Source organism: Dendroctonus ponderosae, unplaced genomic scaffold (assembly GCF_020466585.1).
Source record: "Dendroctonus ponderosae isolate FM_Combo_2020 unplaced genomic scaffold, Dpon_F_20191213v2 Dpon_F_20191213_1, whole genome shotgun sequence".
NCBI lineage: Eukaryota > Metazoa > Arthropoda > Insecta > Coleoptera > Curculionidae > Dendroctonus > Dendroctonus ponderosae.
The window spans coordinates 25,633,638-25,657,925 of record NW_026017110.1 but is presented as its reverse complement, the minus strand read 5'-3'; the positions used below and the strand labels follow the sequence as shown (position 1 = coordinate 25,657,925).

The window sequence follows — 24,288 nt, the reverse complement described above, 5'->3', positions numbered from 1 at the left end:
ATCTAAAAATGGCATTGATTTTTTGTTATCGAGAGGGAAATTTCCTAGAAATCCGCAGAAACCCAAGTAATAATTTCCTTCAACCATTACAAGCTGTGCCGAGAAGAAACCGAAATAAGACGTTTCGGTATAAAATATGGGTTCAGTTTCTGATCCGGTCCAGAAAAAAAAACCGGTTCCGTTCCGGTTTTGGGTCCACATCGGTTCCGGTACGGGTCCCTAATTTAGACTAACTGAGCATGGTGGAAAAACACCGAAACGTTCCAAAAAATGAATAATTGTGATTCGGAATAAATGACTGCAACCCAGGAGACTAATTTAAATTAACATAACATATAGATAAACTTACGGTTTATATTTAAGTCACTTTTATCAATTTTTTGAATTGTAGATGTATTTTGCGATACTCTGAACATTGGAAAGCTCTAAAGCCCTGAGCGAAACCGACAGAGCCCACAATCGGCCTGCCTGTGCATAAATTAGTTAATAACGTTCGAACGAAGGAATAAATATGCGAAACGAATTGCGATAAAACGACGGCAACCTTGTGTTTTCGGAACGATGCTGGCCAATGTAGAACAAAACCCCCCCGAACTAGTGCCAGCACCAAGATAATAAAATTTAATTAATAACCGTACAGGAAACAGGAGAAACGAATAGCATTGAATGGAAAAATAATAAAAAAGTAGCAAATAAACGGGGTGCATAGAGAAACACCCGCGCGTCTGCAGACAAAAGCTACTCCCAGGCTGGCGCAATTTAAGAAAAACAAAAGAGCGCGGCGTACCGGGCGGATCGAGAGAGAAAACAAAACCAAAAATTAGAAAAAAAAAGGAAATAGTTGGCAGTCCCTCTTCCCCCGGTCCATCGCTTGTATCGATTGCGTACAGAACGCGGTGACATTCTTTATCAATACGTCACAGCTCATATTTCAAGTTTTCCTCTCCGGCGCCCCACACAAAGAAAATCGCAACTTCTTTCTGTAGCCTGAGGGCGTGTTAGAAAAGCGAGGAGCGGTGGGGCATCGAATGGCAGCGCGCCGTTCAGTTCCGCACGCCAATAAAGCCCGCCCCGGGTCCTGGAGGTGGAGCCGAGGAGTTACTGGAGTTTTTCCAAATGTTTTTATTTATTACATTTGTAGTCGGCCGCCGGTAGAGGTTCCGTTCAGTGCGCAGGCATAGGAGTTCGAATCTCACCACGCCTCACTCGATTTGGAGAGACAGACAAACAATCGTCGTGGGCGAATAGCCCATTCTCCAATTGTCGGTACGTTTCTACGGATGGACTTTGGGATAGTAGTCGCGTCGTGATTGTCATTTGCATTAACAGAGTTTGTGGGGTGGTGCCCTTCAGTACTCAAAATTCACTACGCGTTGCGTGCCGGACAATTTCAGTGTTTTCGAATGATGATGATGGACAATTCCGGTGTAGACTCTGCCAGTGATCATAGTAGTCACGCTTCATCCGGCTCCCCAGCTGTTGCCATTAAACAGTCTCCATCTCCCCCGACTAACAACAACAACAACATCTCCAACCACCACCACCAGCATCAGGTTCACAGTCCTCATCAGGCTTCTCCTTTGGGCCCTCCAATGTCGATGGCTCACCCTCTAAGTCCTCCACCGGTATCCAGTGCCTCTCTGGCCAGAAGCATGGCTTTGAGCCACCTGCCCCCGCCAGGCCTGGGCCTCTTAAACTCCCTTGGGGTGCTGCACAATCCCTTGGACCTGATGGCTCATCATGGGCCTCCACGCTCTTACAACTCACCGCCACCAATATCCACGTCTGATCCGACAGCTAATGAGTGCAAACTGGTCGACTATCGTGGTCAGCAAGTGGCAGCTTTTATCATTGCCGGTGACACGATGCTTTGTCTGCCCCAAGCGTTCGAACTGTTCTTGAAGCATTTGGTTGGAGGGTTGCACACAGTTTACACTAAGTTGAAGAGACTCGATATCGTTCCGCTGGTTTGTAATGTGGAACAAGTTCGCATCTTGAGAGGGTTGGGCGCTATACAGCCAGGTGTCAACAGATGCAAACTCTTATCATGCAAAGACTTTGATACTCTCTATAAAGATTGCACCACTGCCAGGTATGTATTTGCGAATGTCGTCCACTTACCTTTATGTACAAGACACTTTACAGTCCAGGGCTCAGAAATCACTTCATGTCGAAACATACATTTTATCAGTTTGGACAGTTTCTAAATAGGGTCGTTTTCGCATTGTTGAGCGCAAATAAAATAGTCTAGTGCTTTTCACATTATTGGCAGCCAAATATTTGCATCAGCTATACCGGGTTATTCAGGTTTAATCTTGATAAGTTCGGGAGTCATTAGAACAGGCGAGAAATCCTAAATCTCATTATCCTCTCATTTTTGCTACTTTTTTCTTCATAAGATTAGCAGCGTTTCATTCGATTGTATTCAAATTTGGCATGCAAACACTTTTGCTGACCCTACAGATGCTCTTTGCCCTCTTTAGACGTGTATTTTGGGGTCATCCCCACCTTATTTTGCATCAAAACTTGAACAAAAAAAGTAATTTCATTGCAACGGCTCCACAGATACATTCACTGATACATTTGGAAACTTTTTTGTTTCTAACCACTTTTTCACATTTTCCCTTGATTCAGAGATATTCAATGAAATTCGGGACAATGTAGCACCCTAGCCATGATTTGTTTTAACTTAAGTCTGTGGCCACTTCAAAAATGTTCCTTGCAAAGGACCAGTGACTTGGACAGCACACTCACCCGACCTGAATCATTTGGATAATTTTGCTTGGGACATCTAAGATCAATCGTTTGCGAAAAACCAGTAAATACCCGTGCGCAATTGATTCATAGCATTAAAAGCGATTGTGATAAACTGAAAAATTATCCCGTTCAAAACCAGCGGCGGTTAAAACACTTGTTCGTCAATGCCAAAAATGTGTTCAGGCTACAGATATACACTTTGAGCAATTTTTGAAATTTTTGCCTGAGTTGGTAAAAGTTTGCAGTAAATGTTGCGTACCAAAAAAACTTTCGAAATTGACTTGTATCAATAATCTGCACACCTTTAATGAAATTTATGTGACTACGTTGTCCCGAATTTAATTAAATATCTCAGAAACAAAATCAAATGTGAAAAAGCACCAACAGACAAAAAAAGTTTCCCAATGGATCATTTACTAAAATTAATTTTGTTGCTTAAGTTTTGAGGCAAAATAAAAGGGGACCCACAAAATACCCTTCCAAGGAGATTGGGTGGTTAAAACATAAGCAGCATAAGGTCAATAGAATTTTTTGTATTCAGAATTTCACTCCCATCGTATGATATGTTGAAAACTTATGCAATATCTGGGTAAATTTTATTAGCCCTGCAAGCTTTTGCCTCGTTGTTTTAACTTTTGGCCTGTTTTCGCTTCCATAATACGACACATTAATAACTAACCAACCCACTCATAGCTGACGTCTTTGATAATTACTTAAAATTGTATCTCTATTATTTTCGCATATTCAACTTATAAGAAGAAAACCCTGGTTTCTTCGACTAAAAGTGAAAACTACACCAATGCCATAATCCCTCGGGATTCAGAAATCTAATTAGACACGTGCGTTATCATCAAACCACTCGAGATTCGGACTCTGGATCGGAATCCCGAACTGCATTTAATAAAACCGAACTCAATAAAACATATATCAAACAGGGCAGATATGTAGGGCAAAAGGACTTATCCACTCCAGTTCACCCTTCGTTTATTTTGCATTCTGTTTTGTAATTATTTCCACTTTTGTTCAAGGGGAGAGGAGCGAATGCGTTTTCCGCTATTGTTCTCTCGATATTACTGTATGATGCTATTTCGATTATTTCGCCGTTCTTGTTTGTGCATCGGAAATGAAACTGCGCGGATTAGTAGAAGAAGAAACACTATTTAATTTACTTTTCGCATTGTTGATGATAATTCGCAGGCAAAAGGCAATTTAAATTAATTAAATGTGGAAATGCAAGTGCGTACAGTGATGAGTAACATTGAAAGAAATTAAAAATGCATTAGTTGGACGTTGAAAAATATTCAAATGGTCATAATTATCAATCATTTCTTATTAATGAATGAACTTCACAATTGCATCATACAGTTAACGCGATTATTACGGAATAAGTTCGAATTAACGCTTTGTTCAGCTTTAGTAAATGAGATTGTTCAATTCCTTAGTTTATTCCGTTTGCATCATCTCAATTCTCTCTGGCATTTGAAATTTCACATTCTTTCATTTAGTTCCGAGTTTTACGTTCATTCTCACCCCTGTGTCTTAATCGTCTCCAATTCGACTGCTGGAAATTGATTAGTTTCTATGCCACAACACACTTCGAAAGCGTTTAAAAATCACGTTTACAGTTGATATTTCAAGTTATAAAATTTATTTGCTTTTGCGCTATTCTCTACTATTTTTTCACTCAATTTTAACACATTTTTGTACTTAAACCTTTCGGACATTTTTCTATGACACTTGAATGTGTGAAACTGAATGTGAAAAACTATGAAAAACGCCCAAGTCTAGTTTTATTTTGGCTGCGAAAATATGTATTTTATTTTGGAATTTTGCATCAACTTCTAAGTATGTTTGATGTAACCAGAATTCTACAGTTATCGATAAATTCACCAATAATTTGGACCTCATATATGCAGATAAGAAAAGCGGTTGCTCTATTTGAATACATTTTTATTACCAAATAAACCAACACATTAAACTAATTTTAGGTAATAAACAACAAATTAAATGAATTGTTCGACTTCTAACGACTATTTTAAATTACGTGTTTGTTTGCTCAATAAAAATGCACCCGAATTCCGGTGTGTACGTTTTCCGTTAAATTTCCATCTTTTGGCGCCGTTTTTTCAGTCAACGACTTGTGCGACTTACCAAAAAAAAATGAATATGATTGAATTTGAATAGGCAAAATTGGAGTTAAAAATACAAATAAACCGCAAAACAGTATTTCAAATTCACGTAGAAGAGAATAAAAATGTTATATTGATGAATCATACTTCATCAATCGTTTACAGTGGTTGAAAAAATTATGTAACATTTATATTGTTGCTTTATAACTGATTCCATAAGCCTCTGCTCCTCCTATCTCATATCTTGCTTGCTTCGGTATACAATCCCTATTTTATTTCCCCGAAACGAAAGGGTTAGTTCGCAGTTAATAAATAATCTGAAATGTAATTATTCCATGCTTTCTCCCTCGTAAACGATGAAGGAAGGGCACTTTTGGATAACAGCGTCTAAATTAACTAATTTGAACTGTTGCGGTGGTTCTCTTCAAGTTGCTGTTATTGTAACATTGTTTCTGCTAGAGAATTATTTGTGATTTTGCAACATTTATTCAGCTCCGGCTACCTATGCGACATTTGTTTAATTAATAGCTCATGCTACAATGTAATGGAAAATTATGATATTTATTAGATTAATCATGCCACTGTGAAATATCCTTAATCACTAAAATAAATAATTAGCGCATTTCTTACTAATTGGGTAACTATTTGTTATTATAAAACTATGCCTGTTTTTTCTTAAATTAATTAATTAATCTGATATCATAAGCGGATACAAAGACCACACGGGTATTCAAATTTGATTATTGATGTTGGCAAACGATTGCGCCTATAAATTTGCTAGTCGACAGGCATTTAAGGAGCGATTGTAATTTTAAATGCACAATTTGCTAATCGTAAAGATATTTGAAATGAGGAAATCAAATTGATTGCTTATGACTACCGACTGCCGACTTTTGCCTGCTGTATTTAGTGACATTGTTCAGTCAATTTGATCTGGTTGATTTAACTTAATAACTACTGATGTTGATGATTGTTCTTCCCAGAAGCCTCACTTGGGAACTTTCTCTGCACCTTTTGTGCTTTTGGCGTTAAAAAGTCGATCCAATCCAGTTAAGGCAAACGACCATCATACAAAAAGGCCCGTCTAGAGCCTGGCAGTTGCATTTAACCGACTTCAGTAATTAAAAAACGGCGCCTAATAGTACACATCAGACTTGTTTTATACACGTAACCGCTTTGTTTAACAACGTAATAAAAGCTCGAAACTTTGTTTGTGTCGACTTTACAAGGTTTTATGGGGCCGTTTAAATCTGCTCACGATGGAAACAAATACTACTAGTTTACGTACCGGCGATATTTTATTCAGGAAGTTTCCAAAAAAGAATGGGTTTTTCAATCTTTCTTGGATAAATTTCAACGTTTCAACTTAGACTTGCTCACACTCAAGCATACACTCAATACAGTATCTTCGGTTTTTAAAATTGTAGATACAAATGAAATAATAAAAAATTAAAATAATGGCATTTGTGATGAGGAATTGCCCTCGTTTATAAGAACCGTTCACGGTGATGTATGGCTTCTTTGGTTTATTATTGCTAGGTTTAACGATTACTCTACCTGACCGTGTAATTTTGGGCTTTTGTTCGAACCGTTAGCTCATTTGCCAAGTCGAGGGTCTCTATTCTTCACCGAACTTTTTCAAATTCGGAATCCACCTTCAATATTTGGCAAGCCCAGCTTAAGATTACCTGCGGCCGTTTTGGGCTTAAGCTGAATTTCATTTTAAATCTTTCAATTTATAGGTACATTTGTCTTAAATTTTACTATTATTTATTGTTTTTTTGTGTAACTTTTTCTGTTTTTTTTATGTTTTATATTTGATGGCCACTTTGCAATTGCAGTTTGCTACGAATGTTGTTTTTTTAGACAAGATGGCAAATTCACCTTAAATAACTAAGTCGATTAAGGAGACATCCTGCTATTTTAGTATCTAAATGCTTTGTCCTCGGGCCGTATATCTATTGTCAATTTCCACTAATTTAATTAGGAATTGCAGAAACACTTTTTTTAGTAATGGCTAAAAGTATTTAGTTTCCTTGGATTTTGACGTGATTTTTTCAAAAGGTTTTAAACGCAGTCAGGAAAGACAAAATTCATAAAATCCTTTTGACTGGAACTATCGAATTTGAATAAAAAGACTGTACGAGTTTTACAGTATTTTGCAGTTTTTCATCAAATACATATTTTTAAGTTTTTTTCCTTTCGCTCTAAAATAAGTTGCCGGGAGCGAAAGCGTCAGATTTTTTATCGTTGTTTCTTTGTAGCTTTGTCAGATTTTTAGTTATTTAGCCAAAATTTAGAGTACGTGTAGAGTAGAGTATATGTTTTTGGCACCTCTGAAAGGTTTCACATTCGGATTTATTGAAGAACCTTGAGCAAATATTTTTTATAATTGTCTGAAATTAAGCCACGATCAAAGATGTAACATTCTCTGACTGATATGGCTTCAGAGACATTTAATAAATTAGATTCGTATGTTGGACAAACCATAACATTTTTGACCTAATTTACTACACATAAGTGCAAGGGTTATATATATTATTATATTATTATTAACAAGAACCTCCACATTTTTTACAAGACGAAAATGAATCAGAGCTTATTCGAATATTTGTTCCAGACTTTTTTTAAGACGGGCAAAGTTACACATAAGTATGTCGAGGCGAAAGACGTTTTTCAACACGGAAAATCCCATTTCGAACAATCTCTTTTTCAGTCTATAACATATTTTCCACTGTATAGGTAGCAACTATCCTTTGCGAACTTCAAGCAATTGTATAAAATCCATAAATTTAAGACACTTTCCATAAATGCGAATACACCCGAAGTATCCGCCTGGTAGTTAGGAAGTCAACATGGTGGAAAAATGAATATTAACTTATGAAAATGGTGGTATTATCTTCATTAAAAACAGTAAAAAACCTACTTGTTGTCAATCAAGTCTGGGCAAATAGTAATCGCATGAGGACCCAATTGCAACCTCTACAGCCTGGAGGTTTAAGGCCGAAAATCGGCAAGCTCGACTCCAATCACGCAAAGCACTTTTCCGACACGCAAACACTGGCATAAGTGGCAGTGAATATGTGAATTTGAGTAGGTATTAAGGAAAACTGTTTCTTATTCGATTAGATTGGCTAGAGAAAAATGCAACATGATGTTCCCGAGTGTATTAAATTGGCGATGAGCTACGCAGAAAGTTCGCTTATTTCAAGCACATGGAAGCTATAGCCACCCTCTCTATCGATCCGTGAAAATTCACGCGTGTTCATCGAATTAACCCGAACGAGAAAAGTTTTCACTGTCATCTCGGCCGACCGAATCAGAAGCGGCACGTGAAAGCGCAGAAAAATGAGTTAAAAATAAGCGTTAACACCCTCTTCTGGCGTAATGAACCGTTCGGAAAAACGAGCCATTGTTGGAAAACCAGGAAAGTCCTGTTTGAAACCCGATTAGTAAATGTGTGCACACATCTCACGTTTGTGAGTGCTCACTTCCACTGTAAATGCGAAATGTGAATTAACCCACATATTCACTGACTTTTTCCAATCAATTCTGCCAAGATGTGGATTTGGTTTGGTCAACATTTCCTATCACCTCCTATGGTTCTTAATTTACATTAAGGAAAAACACTTTTTAACACCCGGTATTTGATATAAATCAAATTTGCACTAATTTTTCTTAAAAATATTTCGCGCAAAAGTCGGTCTAATCCATTGGTAGATCAAAAATTTGATCTTTCACGTGGACAATTGAACCCCACAACCATTGATTTTCTAAGAGACATTTGCCTATTACAGGGTGTTGCAATTAAGCGTCTTAAGGTAATTTTTCATTATCACCGGTAAGCACAGAAGTAAAATTTTTCTTCGGCGTAAATTTATTTCAACTTTTGTGTGAATCGATGCAATTTTCCTTAGCAACTATCTGGAAAATGTTAAAAACACTTTTTTCCAGTTTAACATTAACAGAAAATTTCCCGTTTGTTATACAGGGTTTCCCAAATTTAAAGCGAAAAACTCGTTTATTAAGCTGGATTTTGTAACTAGCAGCATGGACAGATGTAAAAATCCACAGCCAATCTAGCTACAATGTAAACAAGCAATCTCAAATCTACATTAGGCCGTTTAACGTCATCATCATCATCATCGTCATTCCCCATAATAAAACCAATCAATGTTTTATCGGACACCTTCCCATTATATCGAACACAATAACGATAAACAGTTAGTATTTGTATAATAAATGATCGGTAGCAGCAATAGGACTGAAGAATCTCGGTTGGATATTCCAGGATTCGAAACGGACTCTTTGTAAGAACGGCCGAGCTGCTAATAGGTTCTGTCAGCCGAGGCTCTTCGCCCCGTTTCTACAGATGATTCGTCATAATTTATTGATATTTAGGCGCCTTTGCGACTGCGGTCAGATAGACCTGAAGAAATTGACGAAATGACTCGAGGAATTCTGATTAGGCTATTTAAATTGGTTTTTTAGACTTTCGATTTAATTATAACGATCGCTACAGGGTGGACTTTTTTGATGTCAACTTTCAATAAAATTAGTAATTTACTGATTTACAATACATGTTTGAAATATTTTTTTAATCTCTTCCTTTTTACGAAGCGCGTAAACTGTACTTTGAGATTATTGAAAAATTAGTTTTTATTGGCAAACTACAGATAAATCATCTGCAACAGGACAATGAATAAATATGCATTTCCCGAAAAGTAGATGCCCTAAAAACATCTACCAAACGGAATTGGAGATAGTAAAGTGCGTCCTCTCTACCAAATGAGCTCCGCTTTTAGATTTCGACTGAAGATTTTTGGCCAAATTTTTAAATATTAGTTTCTTTGAGATAAATCATATCCGGCCCGACTATTAATAAAAACTAATTCCTCGAAAAGCGGTAGAAACGCAAATATACATCAAGCGGCATTTGAAAGGCGAGAGTCCACTCTATTAGCTGAGAAAGTTTTATTTTGAAACCTCGATCGACGATTCTTGGACAATTTTTTTAATATTGCTCTTTGCGGGCGAAATCATGCCCGGCACCACTATAGACATAAATTAATTCCTCCAACAGCAGAAGCGCTGGAACCATACTTTAAGCGGAAATTGACAGAGAAGAGTGCGCCCTATCTACCGAGTGAGCTCCCTTTTGAGATTCCGCTTGCGATTTTTGGGCAAAATTTTCAATATTGGCCTCTTTGAGAGAAATCATCTCCGATCCGACTATGAATAAAAATGCATTCCTGGAAACGCGGTAGAGACCCAAACATACATCAAGCGGCATTTGAAAGGCGAGAGTCCACTCTATTAGCTGAGAAAGTTTTATTTTAAAACCTCGATCGACGATTCTTGGACAATTTTTTTAATATTGCTCTTTGCGGGCGAAATTATGCCCGGCACCACTATAGACATAAATTAATTCCTACAACAGCAGAAGCGCTGGAACCATACTTTAAGCGGAATTTGACAGATAAGAGTGCGCCCTATCTACCGAGTGAGCTCCCTTTTGAGACCCCGCCTACGATTTTTGGGCAAAATTTTCAATATTGGTCTCTTTGAGAGAAATCATGTCCGGCCCGGCCCACCTATGAATGAAAATACATTCCATGAAAAGCGGTAGAAGCACAGATATATATTAAGCGGCAATTGTAAAACGAGACTACAATCTATTAGCTGAGAAAGTTTCATTTTAAAACATCGATCGATGATTTTTGGGCAAATTTTAAAAAATTGCTTGTTGCGAGATTATATCCGGCAAGATTATGATCAGAAATTAATTCCTCGGACAGCAGCAGCTCTGGAAACATGCTCCTTATCTATTGAGTGTGTTCCGTTTTCAGACTTCTGATGTGAATTTTTGCGCAAAATTTTAGATATTGCTCTGTGTTGCTTTTGACATGACTATGAACAAAATTAAGTCCTTCAAAAGGAGAAGCGCTGGAAACACGCTGCGCTTTTAGACTCCCACTGCAGATTTCTGGCCAAATTTTTAAACATTGGTCTCTGCGACATATCATGTCAGGCCCGACTATGAAAATTTTTTTCTAGAAAACTAGTCGATTTGGAAACACACTTCAAGCGGCTTTTGAGAGATTAGAAAACATCTGCTATCTGCTCAGCAAGTCTCAGTTTTAAACTATGACCCAAGATTTTTGAGCAAATTTTTAAATATTCTCTCTATATAGTCTCGCTGAGTGAGATTATGTCCGTCACGAGCATGCTGGTGATGCAATTAATTTCTCCAAGAGTAGAAGAACTAGAAATGTGCTTCAACTGCCGTTTGAAAGAGCAGAGTATGCTCTATGAACTGAGCCCTGATAGAGAATTTTTTGAAAATAATTTTGCTTTTGCCTAGTCCCACAGTCCGGCACTAGTAATCGTCGGGCTAAATATTCCTAAAATAATTTCCTCTTTCAGATTAGAGTTTTGCGTCCAAAATGAACAAATTGAGGTCGGATATTCCAAAATTCTCCACCGTAATTCATCCTATTTGAAGTCAAGTATTTTCAAGTGCAATTTAATTGGTTTTTCAAAAATTTTGATGACAATAATAGGCATATTTAATTTCTTGCTTCTTTCCATTAGCGAACACTGAAAAAAATTAAGTCAAGCTGCAAAAATGTATCGTTGATTTCCCTTTCCAACTGATCATCATATTTGCACATAAAAATCAACTAATCAAATTTTACATTCACTTAAGATGCATTCAGGGTACAATTTACGAGCGTGGAACCATTGAACCAGTTCATTGGCAGGGTAATTACCACACTGACAATGTTTACACTAAAAACCAATAAAGCTGAACACGACCATGGGTTTTGGCAACCTTTGGCACCCGACTGCCATAAATTATCTTGTCTGGTTAGAGCATGGGAGCTGGCCAGAGTTGGAGGATTGTTTAATGGTTCGGCGTAACTGTCAACAATATTTATTTTGAATTGATTTAGATCCTCTCCAAGCGGAACCCGTACCAGTTTGGATTTATTGACCGTCATCGATACATTGTAGATACCATGTATCCCACACCAGTATTACTACGCTCGGTGTTAAATTCTAATTGAAAATGAACAATCTGGATGGGCAGAACGTGGCGCATTCCCGCCAGAAATAACATTCAGAGAAATGGAATGAATTCGATAGAGACGGCATGTCCCATTGAACAGACGGAGAAACCGAGGGGAATTCCGGGGAATATTGCCAGACGGCATCCCCAACCTGTGGATTCCATTCCAGGCGCCAGTTGGAGCAGATAAATCTCCTTTTTGTTGACGACTGTTTTGCCATTTGTACGTGTTGCTGGCGCTCGCGTTGGGGAAGGAAACGTTTAATGGGGGAACTCCGAATTGTTGTGATTGTTCGCCGTTTTTATTCCAGCTTTACGTGAATGACTTCCAAGTGGATTTTGTTCGATTTCGTTATCACATTTCGCTTCATTTCTCGTCTGTTAAAGTCACAGTTTCGAGTTTTTGTAGGTCTCCAAACAGGTGGTCTGGGAATAGATTTTGATTCCACTCAGGCGTTTTTTTGCACTTCATTGATCAATTTTTCTTTTAGCTAGAGGTTGATTTTACAAAAATCCAGGATTTTCCCGAAGATCGACAGTAAATTTTGCCATATCAGCTTAATGTGCGTCCGTTTTCTATTGCTTACTTTTACGCAATTTTATCGAAAACTTGATTGACACAGAATTTCATTTTCCCAGCCGTTCACTGCATTAATTCCTGTATAATTTAATATACTGCAACTTGTGAGTTTTTGCGGTATTTAGCACGAGTGATCGGACCTTCAGAGGTCATTCCCTCATTGTCTTAGAGTGCATATGGTGCAAGTTTTCGAGCGAACCCCCTCTGAAGATCGAATTCAGTCATGCTTGCGAAACGTCGGGAAGAAATTCTGCTTTATGACAAAATGCTCACCGGTTTCATGTCTATTTCCTCTTGTTTTTTTTTTAAATTTCGAAATTCCCCACCAATATGAAGAATCAATTGCTGGAAATGTCGCTATCGATGCCGCAACGCCCGATTGAAAGTTTCATCGCGTGTAGTCCACTTTGTGAATGTTATTTCAAGATTGAAATTTCAAATACTTCTGCGGAAAACTTTAACTTAACTTAAGACTATTTGGTTCCTTTCTGATTATGCCTTAGTGTAGGCTTTCGATTAAAATATCTCTGAAGATGCAAGTGAGTGGTTGAGAAACGTCGGGCAGACGACAAACTATGAGCTCGAAACTCTCGTTTCTAGTTTTCTACTTCGAAAAATATATTTTCTACTTCACCGGAACCTTCAACCGGAAAAATTAAAGTCAACAATCAAAACTGCTCCAAAAATTTAAAAATTCATAAAGTTTTTTCTACAAAATGAGAGAAAACGTTGAAAATCTTTCCATAAAACTAATGGGTTTTTCGGGTTTTTAGGCCGTCGTTCGGTAGAATTTCTTCCTGACGTTTCGCAAGCACGAGTGGTTTGCATCTCTAGAAGTGGTTTCCTTCAACGCTCGAAACAGTGTAAGGGTTCAAGCAAACTACTTCTGAAGATGCAAGCCACTCGTGCTTGCAAAACGTCGGTAAGATATTCACCCAACGACGGCCTAAAAACCCGAAAAACCCATTAGTTTTAGTAGAAGAAAGTTTAAGAATTTTTGGAGCAGTTTTGATTGCTGACTTTAATATTTCCGGTTTTAGCTTCTCTCTATTTTCTCGAAAGTAAAAAAGATATTTTTCGAAGTAAAACCACGAATTTTTACAAACAGCTGACCATTTTCCGATCGCTTGATGAATATTGTCAGCTCAATTTCCCGCCAGTAATCTTTTCTAGGAAAAAATACACAAGTAGTTCAGATTCCATTTTTACCTATTTTGATCGTTCAATTTTTGAAGTTTCTGGATTAGAGATTGAAAAATCCTTTTATTAGAAGATTTTCGGACAATTTCCAAGAATTATCCAGTACCTAAGATGAAACCTACTTTTCTTTGGCCCTTTTATTCCCTATGTTACGAATAACAATTAAATTAATTTTAATTCACAATATAAACATTGCAACTTACACCAAATTACTAGAACTAACTGATGGTTTTAAAAGCAAGAAGTCCAAGATTTTGTCTGCAAACAACATTAACACTTTTCTGGAAAATGCTCCAGATAGTAAATATTTCTTCACGAATGTATGACGTGTTCATTTGTAATTCTGAGCTGTTGGCAACGTTTCAGTCGCTTTGAAAACTCGTATATTTAAAAACATACAAATTCAGTTTAGATTTTTAGCAAAATGAAGCGATCGCAGGTAAATTTTAGTACATATCTCAAGTTGTAATGCAATTGATAACTCACGGAATGTAAAGTGCTCCTTACAATTCCAATTTTCCAATATTTTTTTTTGCAATAAATGATCTAGGGGGGTGGCAACTTATGAGGAAGCACCCTGTACAATTCACACTATAAACTGATTTTAAAAACCATTTTATAATCCATGCAGCGCTTTGGTATTGGAAATAATTCTCGCATCTGCACACACACATATTTACGTCGATAAAATGACCCTTTCCTTTGAATTTGCCGCCCTAAAAAGCGCACTTTGAGATGTATGCATGCATATTTCAACTAAACTCTCATTACGGACATTCTATGCTAGAGCAGAAAGCCACACTAAGCGCTGAATTATTTGCCTTTGAACTGTGTGGAATGGGAGCCCTATAAATTTCAGACTCGTTTTAGTCCCGTTCCTTCTATCTATGCGCATAGAGTAGCCACACCACATAGATATATTTAAATCCCATCATAAAATGTTGCTTGAGCGGCATATTATACCTGTCCTCAGCCATTGTATATCGAGATTACTTCGCAACATGGGCAAACATGTCCCATCTTATTTATGATTCTTCATTCTTCAATAGGCACTTAGGGCAGAAGAGGTGGAAGAGGTGGAGAAGGCAAGGGCATCGCCGATCCTCGACCGTCGCGAAATTAATTGCGGTAGGCTAAGTTCGCGTTGATGTTCTCTTCTTTCATCATCTTGCTCGTTTTTGTCTCCATCTCCGATAAAAAGCCGTACTGGTAAATATTCTATGCACTTTAATTATAAAGTACTGTTTACTTAAACTTAAGAAAATAACTTGGTTTGTTTATCAAGATAGCGGGTAAATACTTGTACCGACGAATATGGAAAGTCTTTTGACTGGTAAAATTGGTCTCTTCAGGGCCTAAGAAGCTTACCCGGATGGTTGTGAAAAAGGGCTCGGCATTCTTTTGTTTTTAAAGGGCATCTTTGCAATGCTTAATTAAACTCAAACCGCTGAAATATGCGCTCGTTTATATCATTGCCCGGTTTTGCAGTCTTCATCACATTTTTTTATTGTTTTTCAATTATGTGTTTTGTTCGTTTGCAATCACCACGTTCAATTATGGCTTTTTCAGTTAATCTGAAATCGATATTCTTTAATGTATAATAGCAATACCTGCGTCATGAATAGTTATTATCGTTCTACTTAAAAATGGCAAATTAAAACGAACAACCTAGACATGCTTTTAATCTCGCGCAATTACATAAATAATACATATCGGTATTTGCAATAAATACAATTAAATTGTGACAATCGATTAACTAAATAATTATTATTCGTATTGGAAATTAAGCCTGACATATAGCACATTATTGATGGTTTTCAACTGCTAAACATTTGAATAACAATTAGCTTGTTTGGCTAATGTAATTGCTAATTGGTTTTTGACCTATTAACGTCGATTAACTCGATCAAAGCCATCCTTTGCACCTATTTTGCAGAAAAAACTGTGTGCCAAAGATAAATTGAATTAATAAATTTGCTTTCGCGTTTCTTATTAAAATGGAATATGATTACTTGGCTTGTGTGCATATTGTAAATGTATACTTTAATTAAGATATGCTATCTTCCGATCAAATGTTCATTTTTCCCAAACAAAACTTCCATTTATAAGACAGATGAAACGCAAACACTCGTAGAAATAAAAACAGACAGAAACCGTATTCGGTTCCTTCTGCATGAATATGTTTGAACAGTGTCCCTTTTTCGCTATGAAAAATACTCATATAGATCGTGCCGGAGATATCAGTATTTTCACACAGAAGCTTCTACATTTTTAAGTCGCTCATTTACCCCAGCAAAACCGTTCGAAAGCTCAGCACTTCAGCTACACTTGATGCTTAAGCGCATTTCGAATAAATGAACACAAGATGGATCCTGGGCAAATTTAAATATCGGACCAATCAACATGAGCAGGTTGAAGACTGCAATTTAGGCATCACAGGGTGTAATTTGGTCGTGGTTTTTGCCCGCCGGTCATGGCGGGTTCTGATCAATTCTGGTCGATACTCGCGAATGTCGATCAGGATTTGATACGGTTTTGGGTTTTACGCTTTTAGAACCACCATAGAACCAGACAGAAAAAAAATACGTCGGCTGATTGATGTAATAAGCACTGAATTTCTACCAGATATTTATCGTTTTTGATGCGTATCTATGCATATTCCATATTATTATTGAATTTTCCAATTTTTCAAAAACTATTTCTTGCAGAAAAACGTTTAGTTTGTGTGATTAATGACTGAGAGTAGAATTAACAATTAATACGAATTTAAATCTGATTTTTTATACTTTAACTCCAATTAATCGCAAATACATATATTTTAACCATGTAAAAAATCTACATTGTGACAGCACATACAATATTGAGGAACTTGAAAGAACTTTCCCTCTTTTTGATCATTAAAGTGAGCTCATTAAAATGATTATTCAAAAGTATTAATTTTCTAAACGTCTAGACGCACGAGATCCCAAAAAAAGTTGATCTTATAAGCTCTGTTCGATATTTGATGTTTTTTAATTGATCCTTTCGGCTCGTTTATAGCAGTCGTTAAATATAATTAATTAGTTCATTTAATTTTAGCCCCATTATTGAAAGAAATATGGAATTCATCGGTACACGCTCGCTGCTTTAGAAACCACTGAAGTGGGAAAACTGCAAAATAAATGGATTTCTTCCTCTCTAATAAATGTTTTGTCGCAAAAATTACTTCTTGACTGCGCAGTTGCGTTTTCTTATTAGATACTTAAATAATAATCAATGACACATAAACAATTTTCTAAGAAATATTCAGCGATCATCAACTAAAAGAATCATCATCATCACGGAGAAAAATCTCTTTCTCAAGAAAAAAAGTTGATAATTTAGTGAACTTAGAAGGTAACACTGCACCAAATTTCCTTTTTCTGGAACAGTAGAAAACAAACAAGAAAATTACATTTTCAAGGACTTCATAAGCAGACACAGAATAATTCTGAGCCAAAACAATCGAAAATTAGTCCCATTGTGTCTCGTCATTAGCCGATATATGTAAAAATTAATTTTTACCGGAAAATGCCTCATTTGTTGACTGTTTTTTTTCAAAAATCACATCGTATCGTCAAAATCAGATTGCAAGTAAGCAAATAATCGAACGATCTTCGGAATAATTCGGACGCAAAATACCCAAAAATTAGTAGCGATTTATTTTGAGCGGTTTTCAGGTTTTGAAAAAAAACCGATACATTCATATTGAAGAGCTTGTCAGGTGGAATACATTCATATTGAATGATTTGTGATGGAATAATCGTAAGTTTGCTATTTTTTGGAAAAGTCAGTCAAAGTCCATTTTCATCGCAAGAAAGCGACGAATGCATCGAGCTCATGAAAGACACTTTTGATTCTCCAGCTCGAATTAATCGAAAATGCTTTAACCAACCATATTTTATCATATTTGATCTATTACAGACTCACCTTATTGACGAGCTTCTTAGGTCACAGACTATTAACTGAGCTGGAAAAACACGCATTTAAAAAAATCGATTTTTGGACGAGAAAATAGTTAGAAATGTGCTTACTGCATTTTCTAAAAACCTCAATCTCTCAAAACGGTTTCAATTCTTTACAATTTTTATGGAGAAGGAGCCTTCCAACGATGGTTTTCATTCTGCATGGAAAACCAAAAAATAATGCAAATAGAGATTGTTTTTCCAAGAGCTTGTATTTGTAGAAAAAATTGATCCTTACTTGACGAAAACAATGCATATGCAAAAACTTGCTTGCAAAAAAATTACGAAAGAAAAGACATGAAACTCTAGAAAGTTTTCCCGATACCAGATGTTTCAACTGATTGCGATTTTTAAGGCGGGATTAGTCATCCACTGGGAAAACAATAGTCAAAACCATTTTTTTTGTGCCAATTGACTTTTGTTTTTCCATTTTGAACGTGGGCTTACAATTTGTTGCATTGATTCTTCGACACTCAGTGCAATACGATTTATTGAATTCCATTTCACTTTCAAAACTTTTACAAATTTGATCTCAATCTTACATGATTTTTGCAAGCAAAACTAGAATTCTGTTTTTAGAGACGAAAACCACTAATATTTAAAATGATGAATACAATTCATCAAATAAATGCGAAATATGCAAACAGTATTGAAAAATGTTGCTAGTGTTGAACGAATTAAGCACTCAACATTTTCAAAACATGTGCATTTGGCAAATTAAAGGACGATCAGAGCAGGTATTAATCATACAAGCAAAGAAAAACAAATAATAATAAAATGCATCAGAAATTGTTCAATAAACATTATTTCCTGAACTATTCCTGTAAAACTATCTAAATAATGTTTGTTTTCGACCGGTCAAAGATGTACAGGGCATTTTGAAAACACTAAACACTATCCTACTCACATCTGTTTGAAGCTGCAGCTTTTAATAAAAGTTCAATTATAGATTATACATTTTCAAATCCACTTTTCGCAAATTATTCATTTTATTTATTTTCCCACAACGTTCTTTTTCCAATAAAACCGCCCATTTTCGTTTTGGATGTGTTAGAAATAATAAAAAAACCGTGAAAAAAATTGCGTTTTTCACATTTTCAATAAAACTTTAAATATACTTTTTAACACGTATTTGTTCATATAAACTGTAGTATGCGGTTAATTCATAGTTATTGTACACAGACCATTTCTGGAATCATTTGTCTGGCAGCGTACTTAACTTCCTCTGGATGTTTAATTTCCAATTAAAAATCGTCTTGTATAAAAAGTTTACAATATAAATGTACTCAGAGTAATAAATGGCGTTAATAAATGGTCGCATAATAGATTATCGCATCAGTATAATTTTCAATGAAACAGTGTATGTTTGCAGACAATTTTCAGAATTACTCGTAAAGTTTCTTCGGATCTTAGAACTTTAGACATAAATGGGAAAAATAAATTTTATTTATTCAGAATACAAATTATAAAATATTCGCAGCGTCACTTTTTTACGCTACATATTTTTTTCTTTAACAATTTTTCCAGTTTAATTGTCTGAAAATAGGCATTATCAGTCTCTTGTTATTATTTGGCTTCTGCCTTCGCTTTCTTAGAAACACTTATATTGAAAAACCATTAAAAAAATTAACTTTATTTAACTAATTATCAGTTTCATTAATAAATAAATCAATATAATAAAAACGGTTCTATTTGTAATAAACGGAACTTGACCTGCGAAGGCTATAACATTTTTAACGCAGGTGTTTCTGAGGCAAAAACACCCATTTATGCCATTATCATTAAAAGTAGCTATTGTCACGGAACGCCACTGAATGAGCCATGCACACATTCATGAAGAATACAGACTTAGTTATCCTAATAATATCACAATTTTTCTTTGGCAGGTGTATGAGAGGCTTTTCCAACTCTTTTTATATGGTAAATATCTAATTACAGGCAGTAAAACGTATGTAACGGTAACGGTATTCCATCGCACTCTGTCTACTACTAATATTAATACGTGGGTAAATACATACAATACAAATTAAAAGAACAGCTGAATGTTTATTACTTGCTATAGCGATTTGGTTCGTCAAGCAGACCTGCAAGTGATAATTGCTCTAGATATTATTAATGTAAATCGTCGTGCACAGTTCGGATCGTACCAACGACCCAAACGAGAAAAATTAGCCCCATTTTTCTGATATCCCATCAAACGGCAAGCTGAAAAGAGCCATTTTCACCAACACAAAAAGTGTGGGGCTCGCACAAACGTTTTGAAAATCATTTCGAACCACGCAACCATGAAAATGACACAAAAAGCTCATGTAAGTGCCATCTTCCCGCGATCATATACATAGATAAACCCAAAAGGTGCAACTATCATCACCTGAGGGTGCCTAAAATGTCCTTTTGAGCTGGAAGCCGCCTTGCCCTAATCCACTACTATCGGTTCAATGAATAAATAAGAACTAATGTTGTCCTCTGTGTTATATAACGTGTCCGATTTTACGCAGGAGCGATTTTAAGGCCTCCTGTGGATTTGCTACTGTTTCCTTTGTTTGTTCACTTGCTTCCTGGATTAAAATTCAACGGCTACTTATAAGCTTTTGTGTAATTTTGATATAATTGAAAATGTGCCATATTTTTATTGGAGATTTCCCTTGAAGCTCATTAGAGGACTGACTTACTGACTGATTTTGACTAGGAATTATAAGAGTGAGGGACTGGTTTTGATGCTTTGCATTCGATCGGCTTCTTTGAACTCATAAAGTGCAGAAAATTTAACAGTTTTTTAATTTCCGCGTCACATAGACCAGAAATGTCTAAGAACACTCGAGATCTTTGCACAGGAGAACTATCATCTTTTTACAAAGCATAAACATTCTGTATGTCTTCCCATGTAACTTCTTTGCTCAAATTTGCCTTCTCTCCAGTTTCACCAGTGACTATTGGCTTTTTTCTGGTTGGACTTTATAGGTTTTTAGTGTAATAACTTCAATATAAGTAAATTAATAACTTCAAAATTACCGTTTCTGATGTAATAAACTGCTTAACAAAATCAACGTTACCCAGCCAAATTTGCCCTAACTTTAGAACTGGATAAATTCTGATTGCTTCAAGCGATTTTGTTTTTGTTTGAAGCGCTATTGAGCATTATTTGTTTTTTGTTAGTCAATTTTTTGGTAAAATGTAGACACTGTAAGATTTCTATAGGGCGGCAAATGAAGCAATCCCAAATGGAGCAAAGTTCGAAATGCTCTCCAAGTCCAAGATGTTGGTCCAAGTTTCACGATGTGGAGTTCATGTTGAAGACTAAAATTCATAGACGATTTAAGATCAATGTATTTAAGTATCGCTCTAATTACTAAACTTTTCTCAACAATTGAGCTCTTCATCGCGTTATTTTCCAAATGTTTCCAAAATTAAACAACGCTGTATGTTCGGTCGTTGCCCACATCCCAAAGGGTTGAATGCGATTGTAGACAATTCTGATTGATTCAAGGAGTTGATTGTGTTCAGTTTCAACTTATGTTTATTCAGCTTATAGCAGGTGCAAGGGAAAGTGCTTTTGTTACAAGAAAATCTACTGAGCGAGTTCTCTCAAGTGTAATCGGCGATTTTTCACAATCTGGGCGACTTTCTTCAAACCCTTGCTCAAACATGTGAGACAATTTCCGGGCCGAAGATTGTAAGTACGTTCTTCTGAAATGTTTTGCAACATTTTGAAATATTATCAATTTACTATGCATATTTTACAATTTTCCGCTACTTAGGCAAATTTTAATATGTTAATTAAATTGGAGATTTGCTATGTTTTTGTGAATAGAATTCCAAAGCTCATTACGTGTTTGAAGAATGTGTTGACTGTTAAAGTAGAAAGTTTCCAATCGTGGCAGCTGATGAATCAATTTCAATCGCTAATCGAAGCCACGATGCATCAGCAACTTCAAACTACTTACTGGTAGTCATTTCGTTCTCTCCTCGGGTTCATTATCTAACGTTTAGTACAATAAATGCAGACAAAACAGCGCTCTGTAATTATTCCTTCATGCAGTCACTCATCTGCCTATCAGATCCGGCCGTTCTATGTTTTCCGTCTCGCTTTCCTTTATATCGGAAGAGTTTTCCATCCTCATCTTCACTCTCCACTCAATATGAGCGTGTGTGAATTCATCTGATAATCACGTAGTTCGGGAGTTCTAACAGTGCATGCCGCATAAGCGTATGCAGCTTTTGTTAGATTGAATATACATTGTATCATTTCAATATATGATGATGGTCAATCTCAAATCTGCCAGTGTCGTGCATACGATCAATTCGCCTATCAGTCATCTATAGGCATTATGATAGGCGAGGTGTTGCATAGAAACAATCGCTTAAATTTCGGAATTTCGATTAAGGACGGACTTTTGTTATGGTATGTTTGTTGCTCCAACAATGCCCCAGCGTGTACTATGTAAAATGTGAAATCGTCCATTGTAGGCACAGAATAGGTGCAGATTAAACATTATGGCAGGCTTGATTGGTTATTTTCGATAAAACCGCATTAATTTGCAAGATATTCAGTCTTGTATTATGCAAGTATTGGATTTTATGTGCCATCAAACGATTCTCAGATTTAACGTTCATTCCAAAAGATTCCTTTTGGAGCAAAAATATTCTGTAACTGAATATGAGTATGTATCAAGTATAAAGAAAGGCATTTTTCTGGAGTCGCCTTTGCGGTTTTGGCCTCATCTACAAATTATGAATTTGGTTCAACTTCAGTGAAATGTTCCTTGAAAATGTAAAGGTTGTTCTCTAGTTTTCTATTGGCAATTCTAACAAAAAATCTGCTCAAATTTCTATACTAATTACGATTGAATCGTTTAACTTGGACAGTTCCCAAATAAAGAAAATGGTTTAACAAGACAATTTATTTACTCGTGGGAATAATTTGAAATTCTTCAGCCATCCTGTTATTTCCACGTTGAAATTATACCGAATGGCAAAGATTATATAGAATTACACTCGGAAGGCATTAACAGAAACAAAAGTGGGCAGCAGAAGAAAGCGATTTATTTATCGGGCATTTTTCAGACAGATTATATAATTGCAGGAACAAATAGAGTGATTCATTCTAGACCCCAGAAACAAACCTTGTAAAACTGTAAATACATGATCATTTCTGACCATTGATCACATTTAAGGCCAGGCTCCTCAAATCGCTATACTATTAAATACGAATTAAATGTGGTTAGCTTAAATGATAGAGGGATGGTGACTATTAACAATCATTCCTTATTGTACGGTTCAACAAAGCGAGCCTCGAATTAAAGTTGAATTAAAACACCATAAGCAAAACAGTTATATTTTAATAGGCCACTCGGTTTGTTGTCTAATTATTTTAGTGATGCGAGAGCATTTTCAGCTTGGAACCAAAACGCATGGCAAAGATTTGAAAACAACCTCGGGCAACGCGAAACAAGAGGGTGCAACAGTAGATATTGAAAAGCTTTTCCCTTGTACTTGGGATGTATCCGATTATACAGAGTCCTTTTCAAGAAATGCACGCATCCGTACAATATGATGTGGCTCATTGCCCTCGAAAAATATAATATTCGTTTTTTAAATACGCCCAAAATGAGGCTGCGGTTTCCAACTCTATTCTTCTTCTGGCCAAACAGCTGCCCGTCTAGGTGTTTTAGGGTCCTACCGCTTTTTAATTTGTTTCTAATACTGTTTCGATTTGATATAAATCATTTCCGTACTTTAGGGGTGGTTAGATAAAAGCATTTATTTATTATTCAATGACTCAATGTGCCTATTTAGAAAAAAATGTTAGATACACGCTGCATTAAAAAAAAAAAAACGAGAAGATTTAATGAAATTGGTCTCATTAAAACACGTTTGGCCACCAAGCAAAGCGGAAAGCTGATGAATCTTTGGGGAAAAATTTGGCTGTTGGGTCCCGGTGGAGAATAATTTCTTCCCGACGTTACGCAAGCACGAGTGGCTCTTCATGAGTTCAGTGGACGCTTTCGAGGAAAATACCTCTGAGGATGCACTTGAGCTGATATTCAAGATATTCAACTAACAATTTATTTTGCCATTTACGAATTTTATTGCTGAATTTTGACGAAGATGATGTATTTTATCTATGTTTTTCAACTTTTGTAATGAAAAAAAAAACACCTGACTGGGATTTTATTGAAACTTCCGTTTTTAAAAACCATTTTACTCCAAATTTTACGTTTAACCGAACTGGAATTATGACTTCTTATGACTGTGACCGTAACTATCGTAAGACAAACTTTAGACTGAACCTCTTATGACTAAATACTTGTTTCTGCAGTGGCTTCTTTTAAACTTAAATCATGCTGGTCATAGCAGAATCGATACTACGACTTATTTTAAAATAATAGTCGGCATAAGTGACCATATAATTCTAGTGATATAATCGTTAATGTATTTTTTCTCGTCTATGCCATAAACATCTCCAAAAACTTCCAAATTACCCAAAAATTAATTGATTGGACAACATTTTGACCAAAAACATGTTTTTCAAAAAATGTATGACAATTAATACAATTTAACAAAAAA

General features: G+C 36.2%; 1 protein-coding gene across 3 annotated transcripts in view; it reads left to right on the top strand.

Annotated features, from left to right (window-relative positions):
* Positions 1-1,125: 1,125 nt before the first annotated feature.
* The window catches only part of LOC109544295 (dachshund homolog 2), a 212,220-nt gene continuing 189,057 nt past the window's right edge, over positions 1,126-24,288 (top strand). For all 3 annotated transcript variants that reach the window (XM_048668109.1, XM_048668117.1, XM_048668107.1), the window contains exon 1: positions 1,126-2,092. In XM_048668109.1, the coding sequence (XP_048524066.1) occupies positions 1,404-2,092 (689 nt within the window). In that variant the 5' untranslated portion in view covers positions 1,126-1,403. The remainder of the gene's footprint in view (positions 2,093-24,288) is intronic.